Raw genomic sequence first — 25,386 nt, forward strand, 5'->3', positions numbered from 1 at the left:
GCTCAGACAGACAGTAGGGCACTTGGATGGAGGCTTCGTCGCAGTGTGCAGCGTTCATTCCCGACGTGTCTGTCTACATCTAAACCAACCCACAGGACTGGACGGACGGGGACTATGTAACTTACAGCCCGACACTTTATCTGATATGGATACGCATGCCGTGCTGCATTAATTAAAGAGGGGGACATTTTAGTGATGCCAACATCCAGAGAGCATCTGTGTTGCCGTTAACCGCGCGCGTGGTGAAGTTGGATTGCGGATCGCTTATTGTATCGAGCTTGAAACACGATCCGAGCCGTTTTGACACCACGGATGTGTCTAGTGTTGTGAATAGATGTGAAGACATTCTCTTTACATCGAGCGATGCGTTTCAGTTGTCTATAACACCTTGTAAAGATGTATGCAAATAAATGACAGTAGTTATAAAGGGAAGCGTTATCATCACGCTTGTTTTTCTGTCATTTGCGCTGAATCGACTGGACGGACAATGAATTGACGATACTCTCGGAACTACGGAGTTATTTTATTGAAGATCTTGGGAACATCGGATCTAAATCTGTAACAATTCGTATTATTGGTTGATTTCTTCAAACTGTTATTTTATTGATAATTTGAGTAGCCTAAATGTGCTTAATGTGGCACTAACGTCACCGGGTTTATTCAAGTCAGAAATGTGATTTAATATGACCAAATCAACCTGAATACATCTTAGATCAATAGACGTAATTTTAGATCGGGTAGAAGTAGGTCCCATTTCACTTTACACTGCAGAAACTTGCTGGAACGCTGGATGAACATAATGAAGATGTTGCATGGATTGTTGCAACTGCTTTCTGTCAACCAGGTTTATTTATGCACACGCCTGTAAAGATCAACTGACCATCCGAGGGCGTAACTTCCTCCAATCTTCTAAATATCTTCTTCTGCTTCATTCAGAGATTGTCTAAACTTCAATAACCATGGATATTAAAACCGAGTCTGATGATAACCTGGACTGTGAGCAGCCCGCACCCATTGAAGTTTTTGCCAGCAGGTCCACGCTCCATGGCATCTCACATATGTTCAGTTATGAACGCCAGTACATCAAACGATGCCTCTGGATCATCTTTTTCTTGGGGTCTTTTTCGTTCCTGGTGCTTGTTTGCGCTGACCGCATCAAGTTTTACTTTCAGTATCCTCATGTCACCAAGCTGGACGAGATCTCAGCACCACTGATGGCGTTTCCTGCCATCACCTTCTGCAACCTGAACTCTTTCCGCTTCGGCCGCGTGACGCGCAACGACCTGTACCACGCGGGCGAGCTGCTCGCGCTTTTAAACGGCAGGTGAGTTCTGTATCCTGTAAAACATTTTAAACGGAGAAAATTGTTGTTGTTGACCTAGGCTATAATACCCTGATAGCACACATCAGGGAGATCTCTTTTTGATGTGCTTGTTTACATCTGGAAGATGTCTTTTTTAGAGTGTGCTCATCTGTCTTTAGGACGTTTCCTGTCAGATGTCAAATAGACGTTTAGAAAATGTCTTCAAGATGTTTATGATTTAGAATGTATGTAAAACTGGCATTTGACTATCAGATGTTAGGCAACAGTAGATGCTTTCCAGATCAAGTGATCTTTAGACATCTTGCAGACGTACGTGTGCTATTCATAGCTACAGTACCTCAGATATATTTTTAGAACAATATTGAAAAACTAAAAAAGTGCTCCAAGCAACATTTGGTATAGTGAAAGGTCAGATTTTTTTTTTTAATTTGTTGCTGCTGCCATTTTGTTTGTTTGTTTGTCACTAATTTGTGAAAATGGTCATGCACATGTGTTCAGTCTATACACTCTAAAAAATGCTGGGTTGTTTTAACCCAATTTTGGGTCAAATATGGACAAACCCAGCCATTGGGTTACATTTTTAAATAGCATTTTTGATCCAAAGTTTGGGTTTGTCCACATTTGACCCAACATTAGGTTAAAACAACCCAGCCTTTTTTAGAGTGTAGGTCCGTTTCACAAAGTGACATCGCCAACTACTGGCCTGGCGTGAATAATACAGTGTTTAAATTTTATTTTCGCGGATCCTTGTGAACAGCGATCGTTTTGACAACATTGCTGTCTGTGCGCGAAAAACGCAAAGGAAAAACTTTTCCGTTTTTAGTACTTTGTTGTCATGTAAACGTGCCCCAAGTTTCAAAATTCAATTCAGAAAACATGTTAACAATTTTTACCAATAAGTTCATATGCTAATTCCAACAGAACATTGCACGCATGATCATAGCATTTTTCAATTAACAGTTTAGTTCTTTATTTGAGCTTTTTCTTAACTTTTCTATTGGATTAATGAGGACCGAGACAGTGTAAGTTTAAGGACCTGCTAACATTACTTTTAAGTGGTTAAATGTCATATTTTGAACATTATTATTCATAGATATGATGCAAAGTTTAAGGAATTTGTATATTTGTGAACTAGGATTGTGGTTTCATCACATTTATAAGGTTTGTCTCAACTCTTATAGGACACTTATAGAAAGTCTGAGAAAAAGCAGTTTATCCTTTGTTTATCTTTTTTTTAGCTGATTTTCTGAGGATGATGGCTTTGTGAAAGGTTAAAGGTTATATTTTGAATATGAAAATGTCCTTTGTTGGTTGACAGAGACAAATGATTTCTGTTTTATCTCAAGGTTTAAGTCAGTATGATTTTCTAAAGACTGACTGTTGTGTTTTAGAGTTAACTGTTATCACTCTGAATCTGTATTTTAGCTTTAATGTGAGTTAAAAATGTAAGCTGTGAACATTCTGCCTCGTTGAAAATGAGAGGAGAGTTAGAGCGTTGACTTGAAAAATGTTTTCATCCCCTTAGGTGTTGAAAGCCCCGGCAAGGGCTGAACAAGTGAATCATCATTGATTCGATGTAACTGATAACACCATGTGTTGTGCTTGTGGCGAATGTGCATCCATTAGAGAAGCAGAAGTTCTGCTCAGAGTTTGGATTCTTCTCTCAGGACTGCGGTCGGAGCCCATCCAGAACTCATTGAACACATCAGTGTCTCTATTGGCAGTAGAATCTGTCTGATCGCTTTTCAATAACAACACATTTGGATGGAATGAATAATTGATGCCAGGTTTAGATTTTCGTTGAAAAGTCACGCTCGACTAATATTCGCTTTGCTAGATTACGTTTTGGACGTATATTGCATTTGAAGGCTTTCTGCTGTGATGTTTATCCTTGAATAAACAACTTGCATGTCAATGCCCGATTGAAACAACATACCTGTCCTTTGAGATTTTGGTTTGGTCTGTTAATATTTAGAGGTCTAAAATAAGCCAAGTTTAGGGAGTGAGCACAAGTTTCTGATTTTGAGTGCAGATTTTGGTGTATTGGTCATTTAGGCACAGTTGTTGAGATGTTTTGTGGAGACACATAGTGAGATCTTTTTCTCAGGAGAAACATAAGCTAGGGGATTTCAGCAAACATCTCCAGTTGCTCTCACTCCAAGCATTTAACCTCACTCCAAGAGAAACATCTGAAAGGTCTCAGTTGTGATTTTTCTGTCCTGAAACGATTGCAGTGTTAGTTGAGTGAGTTATATGGCATTGAATAAAAAATTTGAAGCACATCAGTCAGTCATTCACATCTTTTCCTCTACAAAGGCATCGCTGAGGAAATGTGACTACAGATGGCACATAGCAACCAATTGGGAACCAAATCGCCATGGGAACTGTGAGAGCATCTATGCAAAGTTTCCACTACTAACTCCTCACTTACAAACACAGACAACAATGTTACTTAATGACCAATTTGCATACTATTCTTTCAAAAACTGTATGCAAAATTAGAGTAAGTGAAATCCAAATCACAGTACATTGAATACAGTATAGAGCGTTGAGAGTACACTAGATTGTGAACTGCTTTTGCTACTTGCTTTTTAGGTTGCAGTCAATTGGTGAAGAATGTAAAGTATATATCCTGAAAGCAAGATAAAAATGAATTTTAAGGCAGTGAATTTAGCTAGATTGATTCTAATGCTTGCATGCAAACGCAAACCAAATGCGGTAAGTGGTATCAAGTATCAGTAGCCCCTTTCACATATTAATCCCAGTAAATTACCATAAAATGACCAGAACCGGGTTAATAATAAAGTGATCGTGTTGAAGCTCTCAAACGCTCCCGTGCGATGATCATTGTAGCCAATCACAGACATATCCGATGAGCGCGGGAACACAATGGCCAATCAGAGGTGTTTATGATTCCGCTCAAAGCATCACAATTTAAAAAGTTCAGTACCGACTTGGTCGCGAAGTCGGTACTTTTGACAACACTAGTTTACTTTAAACATTACTGACTGTGTTTACGTGAATACTTACTATGGCATTTTGACAATTTTTGGCGTGTATTTGACTGTTTAAGCGCAATAAGCAACCAAAAATAACTCAATTTAGTACTGAGAGGCGGCTTTATGTGCACGCACTTTAGATGTGAGCGCAAAATATGTGGGAATGAGTCAAATAATGCGCAATACCCGAAATTCAAGCCCTGTAACACCAACAATATTCATCCGGAGCAAATGAAACGAGTGAGTGAGGAGAGGAGGGTTTGTGTGTCACTCGCTCTCGGAGAGATGAGAGCGCGAGAAAGCGCAGCTGGTATCGTGAATCTGATTCTGCGGAAAAATCAATGAGTGTCGGGAAAAATTACAGATATTTCAGTATCGATATGTACATTCATTGCACTTAGTTTATTGTTTCAAATGCCTTTTTAAAAGACTATTATATATCCAATTCAACCGGCTAAAGTGGCTAGTGGGAGTGACTGAGTGATACGCCACTGCTGAAATCCACCCACATTTGGCGGGTGTTAATGTCAAGTCTTGCAGCTAATGTAACGGCGTCGCAGAATCTCCCAGTACATTACATGCTCAAAACATATGTTCTTGTTACTTGTAAAGTATGTATTTTTGCTCTCAAGTATGCAAATTGGGATGCAACCAGCCTAAGCTGCAGTATTCATTGCTGTTGTTTGAAGATCTAACACTGCTCTTGATGTGGCCTCGAGTAAGATGCAGTGACAGCTCAGGCCGATAGTTATTGTGGCGTGACAGGCAAAACTTTCCTGCTTTATTCTCTCTGGGATTCATTAGCAGATGTCATCACAGCTCCATTGAGTCTATTAGAGAAGGTTCACTGACGATCACTTCACATTCACAAGCATAGCAAAAGTGATGCTCTTAAATTTAATATGCCCTGAGCTTATCGTAGTCTGTCACATCTGAGCAGCGTTGTATGTTAATGATTGCAGATACGCTTTATATAAGAGTACAGTATCTGTATCTGTCATTTGCACCCCCCCCCCCCCCCCCAACCCTTTTTAATTGCCTGCTTGGTGAAAGTATTTTTAGAAAAACAACCATGAGAATGAATTCCAGTAATTGTTACGGGTAATCTGTGTTTGTTTGTTTATGTTTTGAATAGATTCGACACGTTTTAGTTCAGTTTCCTGTGTTTGTCGTTCATAACCAGCAGCCACATCGCCCTGTAGCCCAAGACTGGTTGCCCACTGAAGCTAAGCAGGGCTGAGCCTGGTTAGTACCTGGATGGGAGACCTTCTGGGAAAACCTGGTTGCTGCTGGAAGAGGTGTTAGTGAGGCCAGCAGGGGGCGCTCACCCTGTGGTCTGTGTGGGTCCTAACACCCCAGTGCAGTGACGGGGACACTATACTGTCAAAGAGCGCCGTCCTTCGGATGAGACGTTAAACCGAGGTCTCGGTGGTCACAAAAAATCCCAGGATGTCTTTCGAAATAGTAGGGGTGTAACCCCGGCATCCTGGCCAAATTTGCCCAGTGGCCTCTGTCCATCATGGCCTCCTAATCATCCCCATATATACATATATGCTAATTGGCTTCATCACTCTGTCTCTTCTCCACCAGTAAGCTGGTGTGTGGTGGGCGTTCTGGCGCAATATGGCTGCCGTCGCCATATTCCAGGTGGATGCTGCACATTGGTGGTGGTTGAGGAGATTCCCCCTTCTATGTAAAGCGCTTTTTGAGTGTCGAGAAAAGCGCTATATAAATATAATGAATTATTATTATTTGTTTTTTATGTGAACCTGGCTTCATTTCATTGATTTGTTTGTGTATTTAAGCTCTGTGTTTCAGTTTATTGTCTGTTCTCGTCGCTTTTACCTGGTTGTTCATGTTGATTATCAGTTTGTTTGGAGTTTTTTGTTGATAAAATCTTAACGTAGAATTAGATTCTGCAGTTTTCTTATCTTCGACAGTAATGACGGTAATAGTGATGCTGTATTTATTATTAAGTAGTGCAGTGTAGTGAGGTCATGTGATCACTGTGATTATCATAATTTGAAACATTTGTCTATATACTGCATGCTATATATTTTTTAAAATAGTAGAAACTGTACACTTTCTACAGTGCAGTGTTGTAGTTGACACGCGACGTGGAAGAATCTGGATTTCAGTGAGTGACATTTGGATCATCTAATTCTCATCAGTTCTATTCTCATCTCATTTTAAGATCTTTTAAAGACGCTGACTCCCCTTCAAAGAACGTTGGATCTGTGTCATCTTCATAAGGCTGAGATGAAATCATTTGATCTGCGTTTCTTTCAGATTTTGTCTCTGTTTCAGACGTGTCTTTGTGGTGAGGACACCCAGCATTTCAATTTATTTATTTAATTGTTTGCTGACACACAATTAACTTCCACCTATGTAAATTTCCGCTAATTTTATTGCTAAATCAGTTCTATTCTTGCCACATGCCGAGCGGAATATATTTAACAGGTGAATGCTTAATGCCAGCGGCCTTGATGGAGCAGCTTTGAATATTGAAAAGTTCTGCGTATAAAAGGGAAAGAGAATATGTGAAATGACTTGGAGCGTGCAGAGACAAAAAGAGGACAGATTGCATGTTCAAGCTTGAGAGAAAGTCTGGGGTCTTTAAGACCCTAATAATTCTCCATACAAGTAAGTGAGCGCAAAGGCTTTTAGCTACGCTAGCTCAAATGCACGTCATGTTGTGTTTTGAAATTTATTAAAATGCAATTTGTAACCCAACTCGAGTGCGTTTTCAGTGCCGCCACAAGGGACGCGACATTAGCATAAACAACTTCTTCTGCCGGTTTTCTTTTTCAGCTCAACAACTGCCATGATGACAGAGCAACAGTTTGTTCAGGTGACTGAACAAGTTAGATAAAGTCAGTAAAACTGTTGACGTGTTTATATCCAGCTACAAGAATAAGAACTCTATTGCAGTGGTAGAGCCATCTGATTGGCCACCACACATTTTAATTTGCTGTTAATGTTACAAACTGAATCACAGGTTGATCCAAACACAGCTTTATTAGGGTTATCCATAATCATAATCCAAATAACAGGCAGAAGGTCAAAACCACAGGGCAAATCAAGATAGCAACAGAATTAAAGGCATGGAAATCCAGGGAAACAGGACCATGAGATGTGAAGTCTGTTTTCATACCATCAGCATCCATTTCTCACTTCTTCTTCTTCTGTGGATGTCTCAGAACTGATGGACAACAGCAGGACACTGTTCGATTCCCTCCATCAGTCTGAGCTGTTACACAATGCCTTTGCAGCTTTGCATCAGTGCGGCCAAAGATCCGCGTGACGTGAACACGTCCACCCGAACACATTCCCACAAACACATCTATGCACATAATTCGACTTCACCGGGGGAAAAAAAGCAATTCCCCGTATACTGCGCTGGCAGGATATTTTTGGCCTATCGATCCAGCGTTCTGTTTTGCCTGAGGCTCAGTAAGAGAGAACCGCTGTACAACATATTAGAATGTCACTAGAACAATCTCAATTTTCCAGCACAAGAATCGCGAGCGCGACCCTCGCCCGTCAGCATGTTCTCACATTACACACTGCTGAGGGCTTTCCAGAACATCACCTGAAATCTTCTTGTCCACATTGTTTTTAACATGCTAACACAGTTGTATTTCTACACTCTTAGAAGATTCTCTTAAGGTTCTATTAAGATCATTTAAGGGTTCCTTCAGACGCATCATATATATAACCTTTTATGGGTTCACATCTTGGAATATAGTTTCAATTATTTAGTGTTAATTCATTCGTTTTAATTACGTGTTTTTAATTAAGCATCTCATTAATATACTTTTTCACTAAAAACAAAAATTGAAATAACATTTTAAACATGAAAGTATTATGCTTAAGACATTTCTGGTTATAGAACGCATAAAGATTTCTTTAAAGGGGTGGTATAATGCCCTTTTCACAAGATGTAAAATATGTATTTGATATCGCCAGAGTGTATATGTGAAGTTTTAGCTCAAAATACCCCACAGATATTTTTATATAGCATGTTAAAGTTGTCACTTTTTGAGGATGAGCAAAAAACACACTGTTTTGTGTGTGTTCCTTTAAATGCAAATGAGCTGCTGCTCCCAGTACAGGGGGCGGAGCTACAACCGCTTGTGTCCTTTTACCTCACACAGACATGCACTGAAAATTTCTAAAACGTTTAGCCTTTTATGTTTCAAACCGGAGTCAATGATGGAGAGACTCAAGAAGTGGCAACATGTAGAAGCAACTGGTCATTTCTGAATGGTTAGTTGATGAATTTATCTAGCTGACGTTTAGTTATCTTCTAGTCATTGATTAGCATATTCTGTTTTGATAATCTATATATCGTGTTCAGGGGGCGGGGTTTATGTAAATTCTAGGGTTGGTGATGTCACTAACCCGGGAGGAATGTCATGTAGTCCCCACCAGCCGTTTGTTGTAGTCCTTAAAAAACAATTTATTGAAAATAAAATATCTCCTTTTGCTTTGAACTTTTGAGCGTTGTAACTTTGCAGATGTTGTTTATGCTCAAACAGCAACATTACACACTAAGGTAGAAAAGTGAAATCATAATCAACAACCCCTTTAAAGTTGAGTTTAGAACCCCAATAAACCTTTTTCTAAGAGTGGTTGTTGAATTGAACTGTGAATGTTTCCTGTTTACTTAACTCTATAAAGCCTACTGTATCATATTTGATATGCACATTTCTCTAAATTATTAGCATGATATAAATATATATAATCAAAAAAAATTATCAATTTATTCGCCTACTTCATTAGGCATAATCGAGGCCAATTGGGCGGGACAAATGTTATTAACCAATCATATCAACAGCCACCGTTCACGATCCAATCAAATTCCAGATGAAATCGAGTCCCGCCCTTCATTATTTTACGCTAACTATTTAGTTTACGCATCACATTATGCACATCACATTATGTAAGTTACATTTGTTGTTGATGCTCTTTCAGTTATCATTTCATAAATGTTTGTTTTGCATTGTAATTGCGAATTTTATTTGCAACGTGCGAAATAACAAGACAAGATGGCGTAGCAAAAAATTGCAGTTGCAACTACTTCTGGTTGTAGTTTAGTATCCATTGCTGCACTCTACACATGTTTGCAAATATCGTTACACAAATGGTTCTTTATAGCGGAAGAAGATTCTTTAGATTTCTAAAATGTTCTCACACTAAGTTTTTTCTTCTTCTTTTGACAGAAAGGTTCTTTGAGGAACCAAAAATGGTTCTTCTATATGGCATCGCTGTGAAAACCCCTTTATGAAACACTTAATTCTTAGAGTGACTACTTTTCTGAGAAACTTTCCCCTAGAATGTAATTAGTCAATATTATTTTAGTCATATTTTAAATATGCAAATACGTGTTGTCTGATTGGTTGCAGACCTCTGGCATTTCAAACAACCATTCGGTGTGTTTGCAGTGTGCTCCGTGTAACTTCCTGTTGCCATGCGGCGAGAAACTGGTCGTGTGTCTGCTGCGGTAAGAGACGAGGCGTAGCGACCAGGAGCCGAGGGGCTTCAGAGGGATTGGAGGGCTGACAAGCGGAAGCAATTAACTCGTGTCTCATAAGCCATGTGATAAACAAGGATTTATCCCCATGTAATTAGCACTGTTTGTGAAACCACGCCGGTTCACTGTTGATATACAGGCCCAGCTATGCTCACCGGCTCCCTGTCATTTCACGCCTTTGCGTCGGGGAAATGCTGTGATGCTTTGTGCCACTTCACAGCTTGGAGACAGCAACTTTAATGCTGGGAGAGCTAAAGAGAGCCGGCGGAAGGACGGTTTCACGACTAAAGGGTTGTTTGTTGACAGACTGTATGGTTTCAGAGTTAAGCTGCATGAAAACTAACCAAGTATGCTGTGTTTTGGATACTAGTCCTCGGTATGATGGTGTGTTTGTTTCCCAGCAGACTATAGCAGCTAAACAAGCAAACCTAATATTCATTTTCTCTATATACAAATTCTGTTAATATGCAGGCCAGATAAGTAATTTGGTGATGTCAATATGTAAAGAAAGAGTACGCACCTGTGCACATATTTATTCAAATACTATAAACTAAACACATGAAGTTTAGACGGAGATGATAAAGTTTTGTAAAAAAATTAAATTTCTCGAGCCGCCAAACACTGTTGTCATGCAAATGAACGGCCAGAACACAATACATATTGTTAAAAGCGCTCTATAAATTACTTGACTTGACTATATAACTTCAAACATCAGCAATGAACAAAGTCAAGAAAGACAACAAAGATCCTGAGTAAAACCATCGAAGATATATATATATATATATATATATTGTCTGTACAATGAAAGTCAATGGGGTCCAAAACCAACATGGGACCCAAAAAAGCACAGTTTTTTTAAAAACTATCCCTGACTAGCATACATCAGCCTGGAAATGCATGGCTTTTTTGTAAAAGCAGATCCTAATTGTTTGTGCGGATACAGTGTTTGCATGCGCCGCATGTGTTTACCGCTATAATGCGCAGCCAAACTGCATAATGGGAGAAATCTCTTCTCGGTTTATTTAAAACATGTTGATAAAATAACCACATTGTTGGCCGCTGTTCACTTTAAATCTCTTGGAAGACTTTCGAGACTTCCCAAACGGTTCATTCTCAGAGTTAATGCGCAATAACGGAGCATTTGTTGCGGCGTGACGTTTAATCAAGCCGTGTCACCTCTCCCGTAATCTCCCGTAAGTCTGCTAGAGGAAAACTACCGTTTATTCTGAGCATCCGCGGCACTGTGAGAGCGATGAGGAAGTTGCTCTGTCGTTTGTTATACCATCTTTGGAAAATTAAAGTGCTTATGGCCTATAATCCAGTTGCGCCTTTCCCAACCCCACTTACAGAGCTTCATGCTGATTACTTCAGGGGGTTCTGGCAGGACAACATTAAAACTTTACACACACACACACACACGCAGAACAGCTGCCGAGGGAGTAGACACAGCACCCTCTTAACTTAGTTGGTCGAATTTCTGGCGGCATCCGCTTCCTGATGGCGTCATCAAGACGTGAGTCTGAATGAAGTTAGCAAGTTAGCAAGATCAGGGGAAGGTGCAGGAGCCTCGAAGAACCATGTGACCATGGATGTAGTCTTGAACCTTCTCTCAGTGACTTTTATTAAGACACTACAAGCAAAACTATGGTGTTTTGATGCACTGGTGAAATTTGATATTTTGGGCTATTATGAATTATATCATATTTTGCCTCTAATAACATGTCTTCTTTCAGATAAGTGAAGAAAACATCCAAAATACACATTTAAGCATTCTTTTATTACACCTTATCTGATCGCATCTGTAGTTCTCTTACGTAGAGTTCTCTCGTACTGCGTCGAAAGAACGCTACGGGAAAGATATTTCTTTGTCGAGATTGAAGCCTAAAATTAATCCTTAATTTTGTAATATTGTAAAACGCTTTTCTGAAGCATACAACCTAGGCGGAGCAATACAGCTCACCCATTGGCTGCTCTGCCAGAAAAGCACAGCCTATGCGAGGCCAGAGACGCTGACCAATGAGGACGCTTCGCGCCCTTCTGCGTCACCTCCCGCCCAAACAGGCGTGGCCTAGGCCTATAAATACGAGCATAGCTGTCTAACACACTGATTTTCTTAAATTCAACGAAGCTGCACGCATTGCTGGATTGATTCGAGCCGCCACAGCCGTTTGGAACAAGCACTTCAGCAGGACGAGCCCTTTTCTGAAGCCGCCGCCTTCGCCGCCTTCAGCCGCCGTTCCCTGCTGCGCTTCTCCGGCGTGGAATATCCTTTTCAGTTTTGTGTGTGTTTTGTGTGTGTGTTCGCCTACCGCGTCACACATTTTTCCTCACAAAAGAGCAACGAGTGTCTTTTTAAAGATGTCTCGCCTTTCCTGCGGCTCCTGCCGAGCCGCGCTCATCGACGGGGACCACCACGAACTGTGTGTTTCCTGCTTGGGCGAGGAACATGCAGCTATCGCTCTCGGTGATGGCGGCTGCCATCACTGCGACATGATGCCAATCGCGACTCTGCGGACTCGCCTTGCATCTTTCGCCGAAGCTGCTCAACCGCCCCCTGTAGCGCCGCGCCGTAAGAAGCGCCGCGCTCAGCGGGTCCCGGAACCTCCCTCCACGAGGAGCTCGCCGCCGCCACCGCCGCTAGCTCCTCTCAACGTTTCGTTTGAGTCGCTCACCGACGGACAACAGCCGCAGCCCGCCGCTTTGTCCGTTATGGAGGACGACCAGCAAGCTGTATCAGAGGGGGATGATGACAGCTGTTCGCTTCTCGCTTCGGAGAGCGAGGGTTGGGCGAGCTCCGTGGACCTCCCCTCCCCCGCTGTTCCGGAACGCAGAGGAGGGAAGATCAGCATCGAGGCAGAACTGATGCGTCTGCTCACACAGGCCGTGTCGAGCCTCGGCCTCGATTGGTCGACGCCCGAGCAACCTGCACTCAACCGGCTGGATGGCCGCTTCCTCTCTGGAGACCGCGCTGCGCCCCCCTCCAGACACGCACCGTTTCTTCCTGAGCTTCATGAAGAGGTAGCGAAATCATGGAAGGCGCCTTTTTCAGCCAGAGTGCGTACTTCTGCCTCGCCAGCATTCTCCGTAGTGGACGGTGCTCGAGACAGAGGCTACCACGCTCTCCCTCCGGTCGAGGAGGCTGTAGCGACTCACCTTTGCCCACCCTCTGCTGGACGGCGGGCTAAGGGAGTCCTACCATCCAAAGCTTGCCGCACATCGTCAGCTCTGAACGGCCGCGTGTATTCCGCCGCCGGACAAGCTGCATCGGCGCTACACAACATGGCGGTGCTTCAAATCCACCAGGCCAACCTCCTCTGCAAGCTAGACGAGGAAGGCCCGGGCGCGATCAGTGTTCCGGACTTACGTAGCGCCACAGACCTAGCTCTTCGCGCTACAAAGTCCGCCGCACACGCCATCGGCAGGATTATGGCCTCAGCTACTGTTTCCGAGAGACATTTATGGCTGACTCTCTCTGAAATGGCGGAGTCGGAGCGCTCTGCGTTCCTCGACGCCCCCGTTTCACCGACTGGCCTCTTCGGGTCCTCCGTGAAGGACTTCGCGGACCGATTCGCCGAGGTACAGAAGACTTCGCAGGCCATGAGACATTTCCTGCCAAAGCGCTCCAGTTCCGCAACAGGCCGCCCTAAACAGCCGCCTGCCCGAACTCAGCAGCGCCCCGCGCCCGCCGCACCGGCCCAGCAGCAACAGGCCCGAGAGAGACCACGGTCTCGCTCCGCCGGACGCCGCCCGCCACCGCGTGGTCCTCGGCCCAAGATTTCACTCAAGCCCGAGGCCTCGGCGCCATCCTAGCCCTGCTAGGAAAAAGACGGTGTTCGGGTCCCGCTGCGGCCGGACTTCCACCCAAGATTTTCGCTTGTACAGCCCTAAGTTCCGTGTTTGTACCAGTGTATTTAGCAGCCAACAAACCGGCCGTAAAGCCCGTTTGCCTGCACACAAACGCCGTTTTCACGGCGACCCAGATAAATCTAAAAAAGAGTTTAATTTCTGGTGTTCCGGCCAAGGCCGATGGTGTAATGTGTGTAACTGCAATGCCCACCCAGTGCCCATTCATTCACACAAGCACAGCCCCGTTCAGCACAGGGTTTGCACACATAAAATCGGCTCATGCCGATTGTGCTTTACATGTAGTGAGCGTGCCCACTGTCCAGTGCCCACAACCACTACACACTGCACGTTCCGCGGTTTCTGTAAAAACGAAACTAACGAACGGTCAGTCAGTTCACAAACACAGTGTCCCCGGTGTTATAAATGTGCCCGCTACCAAGCGCCCACGTTTATTCACAAACATAACGAGCCCCGTAGGGCTCGCCCCGCGTGCTCTCTCTCAACTCAGAGAGTCGAGCGCGCGCGGGACGCATACTGTGTTAAACATGTCCCCCGCCTCAGACGCCACGGCGTCCATGTTACAGCACACGGTTGCTCTCGTGTCGCCGCCATTTCGCGACCAGGGCCCAGATTACATTCAACCCCTAGTCACACGTGCAGATGCATGGGAAAGACTTCCCGGGGTCTCAGAATGGGTGCTAGAGACTATAAAAAGAGGCTATTCGCTACAGTTTCATCGACGCCCTCCCCGTTTCACGGGAAAAGTCGAAACCACGGTAAAAACAGAAGTAGCACATCTACTTCGAGCCGAAATAGCGAAGCTATTGAGCAAAGGGGCCATAGAGCCTTTATCTCAAGCTCAGAGCGAAGGGGGTCTGTACAGCAGATATTTCCTGGTACCGAAGAAAGACGGGGGTCTCAGACCCATTTTAGATCTAAGGCGTCTGAACAAAACGCTAACAAAGCGGAAGTTCAGAATGCTCACGACCAGAAGAATCCTCGCGCAAATTCGCCGAGGAGACTGGTTTATGGCGATAGATCTGAAAGACGCGTATTTTCACATACAAATTGCGTCACGTCACAGGCGATTTTTGAGATTCGCCTTCGAGGGCCGGGCATATCAGTACACAGTCCTGCCATTCGGCCTGTCTCTAGCACCTCGTACATTTACAGTGTGCATGGACGCGGCGCTGGCACCCCTGAGACTCCGAGGCGTTCGAATTCTGAACTATTTGGACGATTGGCTAATTCTGGCTCAATCGCCGTCAGAACTCGCTCACCACAAGGCACTAATACTCGATCACCTCGAGTGCTTAGGTCTGAGAGTCAATTGGGAGAAAAGTTCACTGTTTCCCAGTCAAAGGATCTCCTTTTTAGGACTGGATCTGAACTCACTGTCTATGACAGCACAGTTGTCATCACAGCGCAGGCGAAATACCCTGCAAATGGCGAAATCCTTCCGCAGCGGCCACATAGTGCCACTCAGGAGATTTCAGAAGATGCTGGGCCTCATGGCCTCAGCCTCAACAGTGCTGCAGTTGGGCCTGCTGCGCATGCGCCCACTACAGTTCTGGTTGAGAGCGCGCGTACCGCGCCGAGCATGGTTACACGGTCGTTATCGCCTCAAGGTCACTCAGGAATGCATTTCAGCCCTGACACCATGGAGAGCGTCAGACTGGTACCGGTCAGGTGTAAGCCTGGGGACTTCCTCGAGCCTGAAGGTGGTGTCCACGGACGCGTCCACCTCAGGCTGGGGAGCACTGCTCGACGGCAGACCGCTCTTTGGCCAGTGGGCAGAGCGGGCCAAACTACCGCACATAAACTGCCTGGAAATGATGGCGGTGGACTTTGCGCTGAGGCGCTTCTGTCCCCGGATAAAAGGACACCACGTCCTGGTCCGCTCGGACAACATGTCGGTAGTAGCCTACATAAACCGCCAGGGTGGCGTGAGATCCCGGAACCTATTCAGGTTAGCGGAACGCATACTGGTGTGGGCCCAGCACAACCTGCGCTCGTTAAGAGCAATGCACGTGCCAGGCCACTTGAACGTAGGCCCGGACAGACTCTCACGGAACAACGTTCCTACGGGAGAGTGGTCCCTACACACACAGACAGTGCGTCTGCTGTGGAAAACGTTCGGCAGAGCGGAAATAGACCTGTTTGCAAACCAGGAAAACGCTCACTGCCCAGAATTCTTTTCGAAGAGCACGAACGCGCTGGCCAGAGTCTGGCCCCGCCGTCCGCTCTATGCTTTTCCTCCTGTCTCACTCCTGCCTCAAGTGCTGGAGCGTATCAAGGAGAGCGGATGCTCAGTATTACTGGTTGCTCCATACTGGACGAATCAGACCTGGTTCCCAGCTTTGATGCGACTGAAAAGTACTGCCCCGTGGCCGATTCCAGTGAGGAGAGACCTCCTCTCACAGGCCAAGGGCTCGATTCTGCATCCTCACCCCGAGCTTTGGTCCCTACACGTATGGGCCATAAACGGGTACCCGCTAACCTCCCAAGAGGAGTGTTAGACACGATCGAACAAGCTAGGGCTCCGTCTACTAGACGACTCTACGCTTCCAAATGGTCGGTGTTCTCTGGATGGTGTTCAGATCAAGGTCTGTCACCACTTCAGTGTGGAGAACCGGAGATTCTCTCCTTCTTGCAAGAGCTATTGGATAAGGGAAGAACCCCATCCACGCTCAAAGTCTATGTGGCTGCCATATCAGCGTTCGTTAATCCAACGCTTGGCCATTCACTAGGCAGGAACGACCTGGTGGTCCGCTTCCTTAGAGGCGCCAGGAGGTTAAACCCTCCAAGGCCTCCTTCAGTCCCCGTTTGGGACCTTTCTACAGTGTTGAACGCTATGAAAGGGGCCCCTTTCGAGCCTATTCACTCAGTTGACATGAAACACCTGTCTTTCAAGACCGTGTTTCTTTTGGCTCTCGCTTCAGTGAAGCGTGTGGGAGACTTGCAAGCGCTCTCAGTGAGAGCTTCTTGTATGGAGTTCGGGCCAAACGACTCTGTAGTCGTATTGAAACCGAAGCATGGGTACGTGCCTAAGTCCCTCAACACACCGTTCAGGGCTCAGGTCATCTCCCTGTCGGCCCTGCCGGCCTCAGAGGACGGAAATAGCTCCCTTTGCCCGGTCAGGGCATTAAGAGCTTACGTGTCCCGCTCCGCTGTTTTTCGACAGACGGAGCAGCTCTTTGTTTCGTTCAGCGGGCGCTCCAAAGGGCGAGCCGCAACGAAACAGAGTCTGTCTCGATGGGTAGTGGACGCCATTGCGCTAGCCTACGCATCTAGAGGTTTGGAATGCCCTTTGGGCATCAGAGCACATTCCACGAGAGGCATGGCCTCTTCATGGGCTTGGTATAGCGGAATCTCGTTACAAGATATCTGTATGGCGGCAGGCTGGGCCTCCCCGTCTACATTTATTAGGTTCTATAACCTAGAGGTTCCTGCGTTGCAGGCTAAACTGCTCTCGGTCTAGAAGACAATGTATAAGTGTTCCTGCCCCGCGCTGCGGCCCAGGTCACTTCAATGTTTAATATGTATAAGTGTTCCTGCCCCGCGCTGCGGCCCAGGTCACTTCAATGTTTAATATGTATAAGTGTTCCTGCCCCGCGCTGCGGCCCAGGTCACTTCAATGTTTAAGCATCACTCACTGACAATGTGTCCCATGAGCATGCTATTACCCCTCATATATATCTATATTTACATATATATGCTATTGTGCCTTAGAGGCACTACTATAAAGGGATGATGGTATTTTAGCCGCTCTCCCTATACTTCTTGGGGTAGGCACTTGTATACCAGGGCGCGCGCGCCCTTAGGTGTCTGTGTCGGTCCAAGAGCACGCACGGCGGTTTACATAGGGTTCCCGTAGCGTTCTTTCGACGCAGTACGAGAGAACTCTACGTAAGAGAACGTACTCGGTTACTAACGTAACCTCGGTTCTCTCTAGGAGAGGGAACGAGTACTGCGTCTCATGGCCGTGCGTGCCCACGCTGCGTCGCTTCATTGACGAAAATCAGTGTGTTAGACAGCTATGCTCGTATTTATAGGCCTAGGCCACGCCTGTTTGGGCGGGAGGTGACGCAGAAGGGTGCGAAGCGTCCTCATTGGTCAGCGTCTCTGGCCTCGCATAGGCTGTGCTTTTCTGGCAGAGCAGCCAATGGGTGAGCTGTATTGCTCCGCCTAGGTTTTATGCTTCAGAAAAGCGTTTTACAATATTACAAAATTAAGGATTAATTTTAGGCTTCAATCTCGACAAAGAAATATCTTTCCCGTAGCGTTCTTTCGACGCAGTACTCGTTCCCTCTCCTAGAGAGAACCGAGGTTACGTTAGTAACCGAGTACGATTTCAATCACAATACGTTATTTATTACTTTGTGTTTATGTGGGAGTCATTAATCTCCCATTCAGCAGCACTTTCATGCACAAAATATTAGTTGTTTTCTATATTCTGAAAGTTTATAGATAAAGGGGGTGGGGGAAGCTCATTTCCGCCACAAACAAAATTATGCTCTGTTAAATCATAATTATGGCATAAAAAAATAAAATAAAAAACTCATAATTTTTACTCATAATTAGGATTTTTGATCATAATTCCAACTTTTTAATCTTATAATTTGGTTTATGTAAAAATTTCAGCTTTTTTAATATATTTTTTAATCTCATAATTAACTTTTTATCTCACAATCGGTTTATCTCTTAATTTTGACTTTAAGACATAATTTTCAGTGTCAAAAATGAAAACAGATAAAATCTTATCATTTAGACTTTTACATTTTTAATCTTTAGACTTAGTCATAATTAGTCATAAGTCATAATTTCAACATTTCATCTCTTAATTATGACTTAGAATGTCATAATGTTTACTTTTTTATGTAATTTAAATTTACCTGCATTTTTACTTACATTTTATGTCACTTATGATTCACCAGAGCATTATTATTTTTTAAATGGTGGAAATTGCCTTTTATAATTTTGATTTATTGAGTGAAAAAATAGATCCCACATCTTCTCTGTAAAACCATTTAACCCTAATGTCAAATAGATAAGATAATGGATTATTTGTGTATTTAAACGTAATATTTCACAACCCACTATGCGAGTAAATTACTCGTTTATGCAAATACACTTTTATTCTAGGCGACTATAATGTCTATCATTAGCCATTGGCTAATAAAATGTTAATTTCACTTGCCAGCGATTGAGTTGGAGACTGAGTAGTTGACTGGAAAATAAATCATTGGATGACCTCAAGACTTTCTAATGAATCATAACTACATGCTAAGCTATCAGTGTTGACGTAAAGACACTCATTTTGAACTCTAGTGTCCCTCTGCTTTGTAAATAAGCATATTTTGAGTCTAACAGAGCGTAATAGTGCTCTACTCACGCTCACAGGTTTAGGCCTCGCTCGTACGAGCGCTACGCGAACTGCTCCCAGCAGGCTTTCAATAAGAGAGCTGTAACAGGCTGCCGGTCGAAATTCAATATTCTCTAAAGGTGAATAAATCACGGGCCGCGGATCTGTGCCAGATCTCGATGTGTGCTTACTTAGAGTCTGAAAATATCCAGCCGTCAAAGGAGAGATGGTGAAGCCGGTGGTCTTAAATTGAGTTAACCTTGAGCTGTGGTCCACCTAACAGAGCTGTCTTTATGTTATTAGCAAAGCCAGATATAAAAGGTGAGGTTAGCAGGTTCTCTGGTTAGCAGTGGTCACTCCTACGCTTGAGAAACCGGAGGATATTGCTGCAAATAATAATGATATTAACCTTAACCTGAACCAGACCACCTGTCATCACCTAAATCCTCCTGGTTTTGTGAGGTGCTAACAGTGTTTCTGGGAGAAGCTGGAAATCCTCACAGGATCATGTCCGAGGAACAGTTGGAGGTTTTTCTATTTAGTTCTGGCTGTTAGCCACTTTTGTCGAGCGCAGAGAGAGAGCGAGAAAGTAGTGAGCTGAGGGAAAAACGTGTCACGGTTGTGTGTCAATCTTTCTTCTAATGCTCTTAAAATTGCACAGTGATTTTTTTTTACCCCACCAAAATTTACAAATTTCATGAAAGCACCATAAAAGTACAATGGGATATATGATAGCTTTGAACAGACTGAACTTGTTGTTGTTGTTAAACACCGTTTTCAATTTGAGTTTTTAATGTCTAATTTAAAGTAAAAAAAATCACAATTTACTTGGGTAATATATGTTTCTGGTCTTATTGTGAATGTTTCACCTGTTTTTTTATTTTATTTCAAACGTTATTTTAAAGAAAACATTTGGAAAAAAGTTTGTCTTTGTAAAAAAAATTTAATCAAAATTAACATGGATATTTTTTTTCTTCTGGTTGTTAACAGTATTTTTTATGGAAGCCCATTACCGTCACATAAGGGGAAAAATGCTCTGGAAAATCATAATTATTATATATAAAGTCAAAACTGACATAGAAAGTAAAAATGTATATGTAATAATTTTGACTTTTTATCTCATGTCATAATTTCATCTTAAGTCAATTTTTTATTTCGGCCTTTAAATCTCCATAATGTTGACTTTTTGTGTCATAATTTTGACATTTTAATCTTATAATTTTGAATTTTTAAATGTTTAAATGATATTTCATATGTTCAGATCTGTTAAAAAACATCAAAAAAAAAAAAAACATGTTTTAAAGAAAAAATGTGGAAAAAAGTTTGTCTTTGTAATTTTTATATCAAAATTAAACAACATTCCATTTCCTATATGTTTAGTTAAATAACCTGTGGCAGTTATTAAATTAAAAATGGCATGTGAACAAAGTTTAGTGTTGATTTGAAATATGGCTGTCAGATTGGAATTATAATGATTTGGTTTGAAGGAGAAGATTAACAAGCCACTTATGAAATTCCAGCTAATGAGATCGACTTCAAGCTTGATGAATTCCCCAGCTAATTGACACTATTTGTCTGACTTGTGATGATTAACAGCAGGGGTCTCAACAGGAAGTTCCTTTGGTCATGTGACGCCCCTGCCTTGCAACGAAAACAATAGATGTTCTCGTAGAGTCATGCTTTAGTTGTGTGCATGTGAAGCTGTGTGAGAACAAGAATATAGCAATGAAGACCAGGTAAACATCTGAATGCTTTTTATAATGTGATGTTCGTTTTAAAGCAAGAAAACCAGTCGATAATAGAGCTAATAGAGCGATGTTGAATCAAATGGCAATATTTGTCTTGTGCTTCATGATCTTTAAGTCTGTAATGTGTTTAATTCAGGCTGCCGGAGCTCTGCATGAGATGTTTGTTGTTGAGATTAGCCGGCGTTATCCTCATTGAAGATGTGATGATATATGTCAAACACCTCAGATTACTTTTTAAACCCATCACACAAACCTAGTGGAAATTCTTTAGTCGTCGCACTTTTTTCATTCTCAGTTATACTATATATAAACGCCACCGATGTTTCTTCTTAAAGTCCTTATAGGAGGAATAAAAATATACACTGTTGTCAGAGTATAGAGGTATAACATTAATGTGAAGATCAGCTCAGATCATTTGCTCTTGGAAGAATTCGATGAAAATATGAATTCACATGACAAAATTGTAGTTAGTAACTAAACCCAGTACATTACAATTAATGTAATATAATCAAACTACTTTTTGATTACTTTTAGATTACTTTTGGCCTATAACTAATTTATCACATTGATTTGAACAGGAACATCTTGTACCATATTAATATAAAAGTACAAAGAGAAAGAAAATATATTCAGTTCTTTATTATCAACAACATGAAGTGCATTAAATATTACATTACCTCAGGGTTTCCCAGACGGGTTCATGATGGAACTGCAGAGGTTTGTGAGTTTAATGAAAATCTAGTAAGTATTTAAATCATATAAAAAAATAAAAAAATAAAAAATCTAAATAATGCACTTACTAAAAAAGAGAATGTCATGTGACCATTAACTGACATCTGAGAACCGTGAACTTAATTTCATTATTGAGCTAATTATTAATTAATATTTTGAACTATAATTATAACAATATGAATATACGTAATATTAATATATGAATAATTATAATATATTTGATTTATTATTTTATACTGTTTTGTTATATTTATGTAATTATAAATATTATTTATATTGTATTATTCAACACTTAATTTGTAATTTTATGATTTATTTATTTAACATTTTTTCACCCAGTCCATAGGTCTAGCGTAGGGGTGGGTGTTATGACCAAAATCTTATATCACGATATGAGTAATTTTATAACGATATATATCACAATATAGTTATTTTTGCTTTAAATAACGTTTTTAAAATCAATATTTTTGATACCATTGAAATATTAGAATTCGTATAACCATTTTAAATGAAACGGTGATTAAAAAAAGAGCAAAGAAAACAAACTACAATTGAACAAAGACACAAATGAAATAGACTTGAAAAACTTCAAGCACTAGAAATACTACATAACATATATAAAGTAATTAAATGTTTAAAAAATGCATAGTCTATACTGCGTAATAAAATATACATGTATTCTTATTAAAGTTACAAGTGATTCAGTCAAGAGCTGTTTTTTTTTTTTTTTTTGGTAAATTTGGGTACTGTCACTTTAAGACCGACTGCACAGATCCAATATACTCGTGCGTTTTCTTTCTCAACTTGTGTTTACTTGCAAAGATGGTCACTTTGGCAAAAAGCAGTCAGTTTCTCAGAGAACGCATATACTGAAATTAGTTCTCCTTCGCTGCTTATTGCACTTCAACGTTTGAAAATCACTTGTTTTTTTTTAAATCGCAACTCTTAAAAATGCATGCAAACGATAAAATTTCGTGACTGCACTGCAACGTCACATGAGCGTAACCGCGATAGAGACGATAGTCCAGAATCTCTACCGGTTAATCGTGTCTACCGGTATATCGGCCACTGCTATTGCGTATAGGTTAACCTTCAGCAACATCCAACACTTGAGACTCTAATTTATGTACAAATTGGACATTTGCCACTTTAAAATGTATATAACCATAATGTGACTGTAAAACAAATATGCACCCGTCTGAGGTCTGTGAGCACGGCAGGCCTACAATGGAAGCCCGTCAAGTGCTCTTGTCCTGGTGGTCAGTGCGGACTCAGAGCTCACTGAACTGACAGCGGCACGGACTAAAAGGATAATGGCCTGGGAGTGAGACGGGGACACTCGCTGTGTGTGTGCTGTCATGCCTGTCTCTCTGGAGCCCGTCTGTCCTTCTGTCTCACCACCTCCATTAATCTTTTACTTTGTGCTCCAGCAGCGAGAGGAAACCTGCCTGACAGCTCGTCTTTGTGGCGAGAGGTTCGAGGAAAGAGCAACAGAAGGTCTGAAGGAAATGAAACCTGCTCCTTCCAACGGCTGTTTTTAGATGCATGCACTTGTGTTTGCTGTCAAGGAAGACCGTATACTGTAGTTACATGTTTCAATGGCTTAAAGTAAAAGTAGCATATGTTTTACTTGGTGTATTCAATTCAGTCAAAATATTACTTTTCGAATATAATGTTGCTTGTCAGTTAACTGATTTTCAGTGCAATAGCTATTTGTGTCTTTTAATTCATATCACAAGGTTACTCTCAGTATTAGTGAGAGGACGTTAGCGATGCTGCTCTTTGAGGAAACAGCAATGATACTGCAGACTGTGATAATGCAGTGTTTGGGATGGAAGCTTGTTTCCGCCACAGAAAAAAAAAAACTATAAATGTGACTTTTTATCTCACAATTCTGATTTTTTTTCTCTCTCAGAATTGTGATAAATGATTAAAAAAGTTATAAAAACGAAATTGTGAGAGAGAAAAAAAAATCTGAATTGCAAGTTTACCTCTCAATTTGTCAAATTCTGACTTTATGTCGTGCAATTCTGAAATTATAGCTCGCAATTACTAGCCTGGGAAAACCCAGACCCTCTCAGTTGTAACTGAGTAAGGGTCTGGCAAAGCTCCATAGACAATTCATTTCCACAGGGGCGTCACCAACGGACGTCGGAAAGATCTAAAACCAATCAGAGCGATGAATGACATGACGTATGCAGAGCGACGGAGAAACATCTCGAGACTCTCAGCAATTCTCTGTTTGTGTTAACGAAAATGACCATTTTAAATCGCTTGAAACAGACGCGATAGCTGATTCGAACGAGTGATGTTGTGATGTTCCACGGCGGCATCCATGTCTGTAATGTACAAAATCTGCGTCACCGTCTCTGCTCTGTCGTCATCGTGTAAAACGTTTCTGATTGGTGCCGCGATTTCGGCGGATTGGAAATGGGTTTCAATGGGCTCTTTGCCAGACCCACTTGCAGAGCAAATCTAAATTTGCCGGAAGTGGTCTGGGTTTTCCCAGGCTACGCAATTACGATTTTATATCTCACAATTCTGAGAACAAAATAATTGTGTAAAGACGCAATTATCTTTTACATTTTTTTTATTTATTCTGTGGTGAAAACAAGCTACCATAGTATGGCGAGCAGGACACTTGTTTTAAACAAAATTTAGGACGAAACAAATATTGAATATTTTTTTTTATGTGACTTGGAAATAAAAAGTTGCTTCAGTTTCATTTTGTTGACTGTAGTGCGCATGCGTAACATCCTTTCGTTCATCGATAACTGCCTAGCAACCACTCCTGAGGTAAATTAACAACACCCGAGAGGGTCGAGACTCCTCTTCACCGCGATTATTTTACCCAAACTTCTTGTAGTCTGGTGGTAATATCTTTCTCGTGACACGTCGATGTATCAGATGTTGAAAATGCCATTTGTAGTGCTCTTCGAATTAAACATTCTCCTCACGGTTTAAAAACTCACGTAAGTATGTTGTTGTTATCTAAGGAGATTTTAGTGCTGTAAATAATACCATGTCCTTTCAAGACTGCATTGTAATTGTCAGGATGTACATTTTTTTGAAAACAATAAGATGATATTTTGCTAGCTCTGTATGCTTATGTAATGTACGTTAGTCATTCAAAATATATCAATCGCTATTTAAATTATTGATACAAATTCATTGTCAAACGCTGAATACGTGGCCAGAAACTTACAGTGACATGTAACTATTCACACTACAGCTGCATATATTTTAAAACAAACGTAAATTAAACTAAGTCCTGCATATGTGTTAACTTTAATACATTTTGCATTAGAGAAAACCCCCTTATTTTTTCTGATTCTCATCACGCTCTGTCAGTTCTGGAAGTTTTTAAAGGGTAAGTTCGGTATTTTACACTTAAAGCCCTGTTTACAGATCGTATCTGATGAAATATAACGGTTAAGATTAAAATTTGGACACATGCTCCTGTCCCGAGAATTTTAGTTTTATTTAGCTTTCCCCCCCCCACCCCCACAATGGTTGTCTATGTGCACTGGCAGATTCCTTCCTAAAACACATTAAACTTTCGTTTACAAAGACGTGAAACTCACCGAGTGGTCAGGGGTGTTCACTGGTGTGTGCACTCAAAAATCGCTGAAAAAGATGCATTCCAACAGGTTTTATTGTAGTTTTTGTCCAACTCCATTAATTGTATTGAATGTGCTGTGTGAGGTACGATATTCCTCCGCCGCTTCTTCTTCTGCTTCTTCTGTGTATTAAATGAAATGCCAGCGGTTTGCTTGCAATCGGCAAAGGTGCATTATCGCCACCAACTGGTGTCTATTATTCAAGCTCTCAACGGA

General features: G+C 42.0%; 1 protein-coding gene across 2 annotated transcripts in view; it reads left to right on the plus strand.

The window, feature by feature from the left end:
• Positions 1-25,386, plus strand: part of asic1b (acid-sensing (proton-gated) ion channel 1b) — a 190,953-nt gene continuing 165,567 nt past the window's right edge. Inside the window, exon 1 of one of the 2 annotated variants that reach the window (XM_079594243.1) lies at positions 1-1,324. In XM_079594243.1, the coding sequence (XP_079450369.1) occupies positions 960-1,324 (365 nt within the window). In that variant the 5' untranslated portion in view covers positions 1-959. The remainder of the gene's footprint in view (positions 1,325-25,386) is intronic. The other variant, XM_079594245.1, reaches the window with a different exon arrangement.

The sequence above is a fragment of the Phoxinus phoxinus genome (genome assembly GCF_949152265.1).
Source record: "Phoxinus phoxinus genome assembly, chromosome: 20".
NCBI lineage: Eukaryota > Metazoa > Chordata > Actinopteri > Cypriniformes > Leuciscidae > Phoxinus > Phoxinus phoxinus.